At 46.1% G+C, this 9,682-nt stretch overlaps 3 protein-coding genes across 3 annotated transcripts; all 3 read right to left on the bottom strand.

Moving 5' to 3' along the window:
- Window positions 1-318: 318 nt before the first annotated feature.
- On the bottom strand, window positions 319-564 carry PAAG_11373 (hypothetical protein; the record flags this gene model as incomplete). The annotated part of the gene is made up of 2 exons (XM_015847034.1): window positions 319-419; window positions 534-564. The coding sequence occupies 2 exons, from the start codon at window positions 562-564 to the stop codon at window positions 319-321; spliced, it is 132 nt and encodes a 43-aa protein (XP_015703296.1).
- A 1,321-nt stretch (window positions 565-1,885) lies between these two features.
- PAAG_01826 (serine/threonine-protein kinase) lies at window positions 1,886-5,037 on the bottom strand (the record flags this gene model as incomplete). Its single annotated transcript, XM_002795892.1, has 3 exons — window positions 1,886-3,985; window positions 4,046-4,143; window positions 4,209-5,037. The coding sequence occupies 3 exons, from the start codon at window positions 5,035-5,037 to the stop codon at window positions 1,886-1,888; spliced, it is 3,027 nt and encodes a 1,008-aa protein (XP_002795938.1).
- A 914-nt stretch (window positions 5,038-5,951) lies between these two features.
- PAAG_01825 (hypothetical protein) lies at window positions 5,952-7,884 on the bottom strand (the record flags this gene model as incomplete). Its single annotated transcript, XM_002795891.1, has 2 exons — window positions 5,952-7,330; window positions 7,500-7,884. The coding sequence occupies 2 exons, from the start codon at window positions 7,882-7,884 to the stop codon at window positions 5,952-5,954; spliced, it is 1,764 nt and encodes a 587-aa protein (XP_002795937.1).
- Window positions 7,885-9,682: the final 1,798 nt, after the last annotated feature.

Raw genomic sequence — 9,682 nt, 5'->3', positions numbered from 1 at the left:
GCGCGGAGTGGTTTGGGAAGGGGAAGCGGAGGGGTCTGGGCGAGAGTGTTCCGAGAGAGTTGATAGTGAGAGTGTTAGGGATTTTCTGTTGGTTGCTGTGATTAGAATTTTGACTTGTAAAAGGGAAGTAATAGCCAAGTCGCACGAGAAGGCGATCTGTTTCTCGGTGTGCTGTTGACTTGTATTGGCGACGGTTTGAGGGGAAGGGATAACAGTGCGCATTTCTGCTCAATTATCATAAAAATTTTCCCCACCGCCAATAGGCAGATAAAGATAGATATGTGACGAGAAACTCATAACCGTAAAACTAAGAACAACCTACATTTTCCGTACAAGCTCCTGCTGAGTTTCTGCTCCGAGGTATCCGTGGACGGCGGACTGGATCTCGAATAAGTGCTGTATAACATCTTTAATGTCCTCTAGAAAAGCATCAATTAGTGGCATCCACAGTTAGGATAGATAGAAATGGTAGTTAATATTTCTGAAGCGAGATTGCGATTGGAGAAAAGATATAGCATTGATCTGGCACATACTATCGATGCCGTTCAAAGTTACCGGCGCCATTCGCCAAGGACACAGCAGGCTAACTTATTCGTTAGCTAGACAAGTGGGCAATATTAATATGGCCTGTAAGCCATCTCAGGGCCTGTTCAATGGTAGGTTGCAGTCCAGACTTCATGAAGTCGTCGTTCGCGTAAAGGAACTTGAATATTCGGCATGGATCAACGTGTAGCGGACACTAGTCCATATGAAGTTAGCGCGCGAAAGCCCTCAACTTTAAACCTTAATGAATTCGGCCCGATGCCGCTAAATCATTGTAACTAAATCGAAGTACTAGATATATGACTTGGAACAAATACTATTTCCAAGGTTACTCTCAAGAAGTTTGCGATGGGATTTCCCCACGTTTGCATCTTTCCTAGCCAAAGATTCTATGATAATGTGTCCGAGTTTCCCCCGGATTTGCATGACTGGATTGGAGGCTCCGGGTAAAATGATCACGAAAAAGGCTCCCAAAGGATCCTAAGGGAATTGGCATAAATAAAACCCGAAGCTGATTAAAGGAGAGAGGTCTGGAAATGTTATCCTTAGACCCCGTAGGTCCTTAGACCCCGTAGGAAGTGCAAGTGCAAATTCGTCGCCGGGTTCACATGCGGACACATCCATGGGAGGGAGTTAAGAGGCTATTCTGTCCCTGGTTGTGGAGGCGACAAAATGTCGAGAATTGGGGAATTGGCATGGGAATGGTAAATAATCCTATACGCAGTCACTCTGTATCATCGAGCGCAACGGCTATTTTGATATTACCATTCGCAGCGGAATTGTTAAAAGTTAGCTAACATCCACATTACCATTCGTCGCCCTATGTACTTCTATATCACTATCCATATCCTTGAAATAATCCGAGTCCCTGCCCGGCAGCGGAATGCAGTCGGAAAAGGACAATATAAAATAAAGGAAAACGATAGCCTATAACCAATGCCAAATATCCATCGAACCAAATAATGTTTGCAGGTAAGCAAATATATACACTCAATACTGCATCATGAGAGATATATCCTAGACAAGTAATGGGGAAGAAAAGAGAACGAGAAACAAGTAAATGCATATTGAAACAAATGCAGCAAGTGATTAGGGGGGAAAGAGGGGTGAAGAGGGAAGCTAAACGGGAAAATATAAGCAACTGAAAAGGGACGGGGAAAGATGGGAGGCGCAGGCTAAAATGATATTTATGATTCTTCCATCTATCAAAAGACCAAGACTATAAATATGACAACAAGGAGGAAACTTCGTAGACTGACTGTCATAGTGTCGCATGTGCAGGACGCATGGAACAAGAAAGGGAAACGGATATTTTAAAAGTTAATCCAATTAGAGCTGAACTTCACACCTCTTTTGTTCTCATGGGTGTTACTCGGGGTAAACCAATCTCGGTCTCCACCATTTCTATTCCTGATAGACTTGGATGTCGCTTGCTGAAATTCGCCTCCCAATCGCCATTTATCTCCCTTGGCTTAGTGTCTATAGACGATGTGCGCGCACTAGCAGGGGCAACTGTTGGATTATCAGATCGGTTGCCAGTCCGCAGATTCTGTGGTTTTGGAGGCGCTGCGGGTTTTCGATCGGCGGGATTGCGGGGTATGAACTGTTCCGATGACGTTGGCTGCCGCGGTCTAGCAGTGGCAGGGGCTACAGAGAGTGAGTCCTTCGATGGCAGTCGGGGAGGCTGTCCAGGGAATTGTGTTGATGGAGCAGTTTTCCGAGGAACGTTTGATGGCACTGGCCGCGATGGTAGTGGTTGTTCAAACTGCTTCGCCTGCAAAGCAGTGTCCCTATCAGTGTACCGTCCATAACCTGAGGCCGTTTTGGCTATTTGGGGTTTATCATTTTCTTTGAGGAGTGACTGGACCTTGCTCTGAATTATTGCTGATCTTCTTCGATCACTCCTACCGTCGGCTCGTCCTCCCTCCTCTCCTCGTTCAGCTAAACGCTGGCGATATTCAGCTGCAGCATTTGCCACTCGCTTCTCCTCCTGAGAAAGTCGTCGTCGCTCCAGCTCACGACGCGCTTCAGGAGAAATATCGTCTTGGTTAAATCCATTCCCATCATCGCTCATCTCTGTAATTTCTGAGCCCGTTATTGGGGTGAGGCGCGCATTCACATTACCAGGGGAAGGACTTCGGCTTGTCCGATCTTGAGTTGCATTATGCTCGAAACGACGGAAGGCATCGCCGAATCGGCCGGCAAGGAGATTCTTGGTACCAGATAAAGATATTGAAGATAAACTTGACCGCTTGACATGTTTTGATCCACTACTTGCGCGTTTCTCTCGTTTTCGGTTCAACTCTTCCTCTTCCTTAGCACGCAGGAAGTCAATATCAGACGATATATTTGCTCGCTCAAAATCACGGTCCATCTCTGACCGTGGGTGATGTAATAGTTCACCACCTTCATATCCACTCTGAAGGAAACTAGAATCGAAAGAAGCTTTTGGGCTCTCGGGATCGCGAAGATATTCGGGTTTCGACCTGACATAAGTGCTGGCAGGTCGGAATTTCGAGTTTACAGATTTGGAGCGGATGGTAGAATCAGTAATATCAAGCGCAGAAGGTCGAGATCCCTCCAATGAAGGTCGAGAAGAAGCAGGAGACTTTGGAAAGCCTTCGAAAGAACCTTTGTGTTCGGATTCGCGTTTAAAAAAACCCGTGCGTGAAGTATATCCATCACGGAGCCGGTGTGGTTTTTCATTGTTATCCTCCCACTTTTGGCCATAAGGTCTCTTTTCGTACGAGGTATTTGGAAATCGATACTTTGGTTTTGGTGAAAAAGGCGGGCTCTCTGATGGGCGTGGGCGTGGGGAAGGAGAAGTCATCGTGCCAGTGGACACCATAGCCGGCCTTTGAGGAACGGGTTGGTGTAGCGTGGTGGTCTCTTGCCGGGTGATATCAGAGACCAACTCAAGCGATGGTTTTAGAAGTTTCTCTTGTGCAGAATTGTCGACATGGTGTCTGGATTGTGAGCCTATTGCGGGGCCCTTATGGGTAGCAGGGGCTGAGTTGGCTTTGGCAAAAACCTCATCCGCGAGAGCATGAGTAATTCGCTTTGAAAGATCCTCCGTGGCAGGTTTGGTCTCTGATACAATTGGCTCGAATTCAAATTTGGTTCCTTGGTCGTGGAAGAGCGAAAATTCGTCAAGGGTTGGAAACCTGGACGAGAGTTCATCTCCGTTGGGTGGTTTGATTCCATCAAGGGCAGCAAAGGGGTCGCTTGAGGAGGCCCTTAGAGGCGAAGGGCTCGGTTTAGATGAATTGTGATGGGAGGCAGGCTTCGTTGGCCTTCCCCTCCTCATGGGGGCAATGTCAGGAATAATCTGTGTCTCCTGCATTGGTGGGGAAAATACGGCCCCTATCTTGGGAGTTTCCGTTGGAGACGGTGGCAACTGTTGGTAGCGTCTTGCCTCAGATTGTGATCGTCCAGAATAAATCTGGGGACGTTAGTAAAATGCGATTTCATCAATAAACACTCAAGCAAATGCGTTACCTACGTCTTTGATTGGTACCTCTTTGCCCTGCATGAGACAAGCCTCGCGCAACACTAGATAAATATTGGGTCTTTCTCGAGGGTCTTCTCGTAACATAGAGGCTATGGAAGAGATCGTTAGAAAATCAGGACCACAGGTTATTTCAAAAGGATCTTAGATATCATACCTATGAGCATCTTTAATCTGTCGGAAAAAGGCGGATATGTGGGGAATTTAAATTTGGCGTTAAGGATTGCCATTTGCCCAACCTCTTCGAAGGGTGTAATATAATAACAGAGCTTGTATAACAGGACACCCAGTGCCCATATGTCACTCTTCTCATCGATTGGCTGTTTTCGATAAACATCAATCATTTCTGGACTCCGATACTGCAAGGTGGTGTGGCGTTGGACATCATCCTCTATTAGCCTTCCCTCAGCAGCAGTCGACGCTGCGGGTCGTGGTGGCGCTGTTGAGCCAAAATCACACAATTTGTAGCAAAATGAATTCCCATTCAGGGCTATTAAGACGTTCTCGACTTTGAGATCTCTATGAAGTAGGGGTGGTTTCAGGTAGTGCATGCAGGCCGTCCCTTCGGCAACATCGGAGAAGATCTTCAAGATCTCCGGTTCGGTCAAGCGATTCTGCAACCGAGTGTTCATAAAATCAATCAAGCCACCTCCGGCGCAGAATTCCATGAGAAGAAACACCTCATACCCACCACCCTTTAACTGGGATGCGTGGGAGTCAATGTACTTCACAATATGCCGATGTCCCTTCAGTTTCTTCATTGTTTCGACTTCGGTCCGCATATTTGCCAAAGCTGCTTTATCCGGAACAGCAACTCTTTTCAGCACGGCGGTTTCAACGCCATCGATCGGCTGCGGGAGGCGGACGACATATACATGCGCAAACCCTCCCTCGGAGAGATATTTCTCGATCACAACACGGTGGTCTCCAACTTGAACCTTCGTCCCCGGGACGAAGGTTCCAGCTGGCGGTGCAGTCATTGCCATCACGAGTATTCGATTGGCCTATCCAGAACCAAGCGCAAAGCAGGTTACCAATGGGAAAGAAGGAAGATCGTAGGTTGTCCAAAACGCTTACGGGAGGATGAAGGAAACAAGGCGGTGAAGAATCAGGATGAGGACGCCCACGGAGGGGCAGCGAACGGAAAACTGCACAGAGAACTAGGGGAGCTGCATTGAAAAGAAAACAAGCAAGAAGAGAAGATGGAGCAAACAAGTCACCGTCGCTCCCTGGGACACGGACAGTGACTCGACGGAATGATGCAGCTCATGGATGGTTCGTTGATGTTGAGCAAACACGGGCCAATCAAAACAGCCCTACCCTCGGTGGAATATTGTGCCGGCTCCGTGACCCATCACCATTTCTCCACCTAGGCACATGTACCTTTTGGGCGAAAATAACACCAGACGGTACCTGGCAAGGATAACCAGGCAAATATTAAATTTTACTGTCTACGGAATTTACACAATCAACAGTTTAGCAGTGATGATGTGGATACTTGCTGGATTTACGGGTCTACAGATGCTAAACATGTATATCCAAAGCTGTGCAATAAATACATCTTACTAGGCAGACACCAAATGGAGATAGATATCACCACCCATCCATAGATCGTTTAGAATACATATGACCATTAACACGGGGGCATATACGTCATGCTTTAAGTATAAGTTTGGTTGCTATAGGAATGGTTGTATGATTCACTCACTTGAACCTGTGCATAACTACTCTGAAACTACGTTGGATATCTTTAACTAGTCTTAAGTGTAACCACTCTACGCTAACAATGTCACAACGGAGGCTCAATAAGTGTCTTAATATCGTTCCAGAGTCTCGCGGGTGTCCGACATCCTATAGACATTAAGAATGATGCATCTATTATAAAGGAGAAAGAGAAACCTCAAAGTCCATATTGAAATGTGAGCCCTTCATCTCCTCGTCTAACGCGTGTATCATTTTCATCCATTCCCAATAATCTTTTACCAAACCAGTACCTCACTTGCGTATCCCACCATGTCCCACCCACAACAACAAATGAAGGAATCTCACCTGTTCCATCTAAACTCCAGTTGTCACCTGAACCAGAATAATCAGTCTCTCGAACCTCCGCAGCCAGGGTTGCTGACATCCTAGCTCTGGCATCATTGATAATGCGTAGAACTAGCCGCAGAAACATAAATCCCCCGAAGCTGAGCAGAACGAAACCCAAGGTTATGAGGAAGGGAATTCGATAAGAATCTGACCGGAAACGCGGAGAGAAGATGAGAGATGCAAAGACACCTGCTAGATTTCCGTACCCGTTAATCCCCAGAACAATAGTTCGTTTGCCAGGATTAGGTATATTGCTTGCCAGCCAGGTCACAGTTAACGGGCTGGGGATATAACTTCCACTCAAAAGCACACACAAGGAGAAATAAAGAGCCATGGCCCTGATCGGGGAAAGTGACGACGTGGGTGATGAGATAAGGACAGTAAGAATCAGACCGACAGCTATCACCATGAGACTGACTAATATTGGAAAGATACGTGTCCGGGATTTGTCACTCCAGTGACTGAATATGTAGAGGAATATAGTGGCAAGGAGGAACGGAGGTGCGGTGAGAAGGTTACTTAGGGCGGGAGAGGAAAGTTGGAGCGAAGATAGAATGATTGGAAGGAAAACGGAGAAGCCGGTGTTGGGAATGGCGGAAGCAATATTAAGAAGAAGAATCGGGAGCATTAGAGGCAAGAAGAGGACCGTCGATAGGAGCTCCGACTTTGATAATCCAGCATCTGATAAGAAGTAGTGAGGATTCTCCCGGGGCATCATCGTGTTACCATCTTCCGGTAAAAGGCGAAGTTGTTGTTCATCGGAATTTCGGGTTCTTCCTTGCGAAAGCTCATCTGACAATATTACAGAAGCTTCTTGTCTTGGGTAATCAGCGACATCTCGATCAATGAGTATACGCTGCTCTGCCCAAGCTCTCTCTTCCGTTTTGAAGAACCATGCAGTCCCGGCATTTTGGGGCAACCAGAAAAATCCAATGATTGCGATGACAATTGTTAAGCACCCTTCGACCAAGAAGAGTACTTGCCATGGTTTTATGGTATCTGAAGACGCGGCAGTATTGTCTTTTGGGTCCTCGCTTGGTGGAAAACGAGAGAAAACGATGAACGCGACCACACCTCCAAGCGCACCGGATATTCCATACGAGCCGTAGAAAAGTCCTAGTCGACGTCCAAACTCGAAGCGGGTATAGAATAGTGAAAGGTAGCATACCGCAACGGGGTAGAAGCCAGCTGCAAAAGCATAGATGTTAGGAATATTGTGGCATCAATACAACTACCCTTCCATTGAAACGTAAAACTTCTGGTCATGGCAACGAACACAAAATGAAGATAAATCTCCAAAAATCAAAGACTAGAATAACAGCCAAAGCTGAGAACCAACTGATAAATAAGAACCCACCTTCAAGCGTCCCAAGCATGATCCTCAGCGTAATAAGCTGCCATCTTTTCCGGACCCATATATGTGATAAGGTACATAACCCCCAAAGTGTCATTACACCCGGGACCCATCTACTTATTCCAAATCTCCTCCCCGCGGCCGCTCCAAAGGGCTGTAACGTAACAAAGAAGACATAGAACCAGGCAACGGCGGCATTAAGATCTTCTGGCTGAAGCCCTGCATCACGGGTGAAATGAGCAGTTTCGGCATTCCCGATATTGGATCGGTCGAGGGAGTTAACCAGAAATAAGGCAGATAGGAAAGGGAGTAAGATAAAATCGAGCTTGCGGACGGTGCTGTGGTGAACTCCAGGATTATCCCTGTAGTCATCAGTCGTGAGCGTCATTCTGTCCGACAGGATGTGGTGTGCATTTATTTGCTTTTATTTATTTGTTTATTATTTATTTTATATCTTTTTATTGGGGTATTAGTTAAAAAGCCATCACGATGGGTGTTGTGTGCTCCAACAGATATCGAGCAGATGAGAAGGTCTTTTTTACTAATAATTATAATTATTATCAACTTTTAACTGCCTCCCCAAATTTTGGGGCGTTTTCGTTGATCACAGGGAGCTGATCAGAGCCTAAAGAAAGAGAACGTGTAAGCTTTCTATATTTATCAGGCCGGCTAATGACCAGAGCGTGCGATACAGAAAATTCATTGAATCTCAGCAAACTCGCTGCTTTATTACTTGAAAGGTTTTGCATTATTTAACTCAAACTGATGAAAGTTTTTTAGATCGTGCATCTTTTTTGCATTGGACATCTGAACATCTGGGCTGTATTTCTCTCTTCCCTCTGAATATCTAATGGGGTATTGGGAGACAACGTCATTTGTCGTCTTTTTGTTAACTAACTAGTTAACGTAATCGATAAGCGAGCGAACCATAACGTAATTCCACACCGAGTCGGCCACCAAATTTCTCCACCTACTAATTTAACTGCTCATTCAATTCAACGCGCAATTATGCCACCAAAATGCAAGAGAAACTCTTCAAATTCAGTTGAGCAAGAGGGGAGGATTGAACTCGCGATAAAATCTATTCAAAATGATGAAAAGCTCTCAATTCGTGAAGCTGCAAAGCTATTTAATGTGCCTAGGTCTACTCTTCAAGATCGCCTCAAGCACCGGCCCTCACGGGTGAATTTACGCGCAAACTCTCACAAATTATCTGCTGCTGAAGAGGATAGCCTAGTTGAATGGGTGCTGGACGAAGCTAAATGAGGATTTCCCCCCCGGCCGGCATTTGTTGAAGATATTGCTAATTATCTTCTTACCTTATGGAATTCCACTGCCTCCACTACCTCCCCCCCTAGGTCAGCAAGAACTGGATTTCAAGGCTGATTAAATGTCGTACAGAGCTCTGAAGCCGCTATTCCAGACACTATAATCATGACCAGGCCAAGTGTGAAGATCAGCAGGTTATAAAGGATTGGTTTAAGACCTTAGGAGATACAATTGCTGAGCATGGGATTGTGCCAGAGGATATATACAACTTTGATGAGACTGGCTTTGCTATGGGGCTCTGTGCCACTACTAAGGTCATTACTAGTAGTAAGTACTATGGCAGAGCAAAGCTCCTACAGCCTGGAAACTGTGAATGGGTGACTGTAATTGAATCAGTCAACGCGTCAGGATGGGCTCTACCTCCCTATCTCATCCTCAAAGGCCAGGGCTTGTTGGAAGGTTGGTTTGAAGGCCTTCCAGAAGGCTGGAGGCTAGATGTCAGTCCAAATGGCTGGACTACTGATGAAATAGGCCTGAGATGGCTTCAACAGGTGTTTATTCCAGCAGCAAATCCTCGCAGAGTTGGCAGATCTATCCTTCTTATCCTGGACAGGCACAGCAGTCACCTTACCCCAGAATTTGACCAAATCTGCAAGAATAATGCTATAATATGCCTTTGCATGCCACCTCATTCCTCTCACCTTCTGCAGCCACTAGATGTGGGTGTTTTTTCAGTTTTAAAGTGAGTGTATGGAGATCTAGTTCAGCAGCGAATGCGGCTTGGATTTAATGCCATTTGGAAGGCAGATTTCCTAGATGCCTACCCTGCAGCACGCGCTGCAGCCTTCAAACCTCAGACTATTCAAAATGGCTTCAAGGCAACTGGAATAGTGCCCTTTCAGCCTGACTACGTCCTC

This window comes from Paracoccidioides lutzii, assembly GCF_000150705.2.
Source record: "Paracoccidioides lutzii Pb01 unplaced genomic scaffold supercont2.4, whole genome shotgun sequence".
Taxonomy (NCBI): Eukaryota; Fungi; Ascomycota; class Eurotiomycetes; order Onygenales; family Ajellomycetaceae; genus Paracoccidioides; species Paracoccidioides lutzii.
The sequence above is the reverse complement of the archived record's forward strand: the minus strand, read 5'-3'. Positions and strand labels throughout refer to the sequence as shown.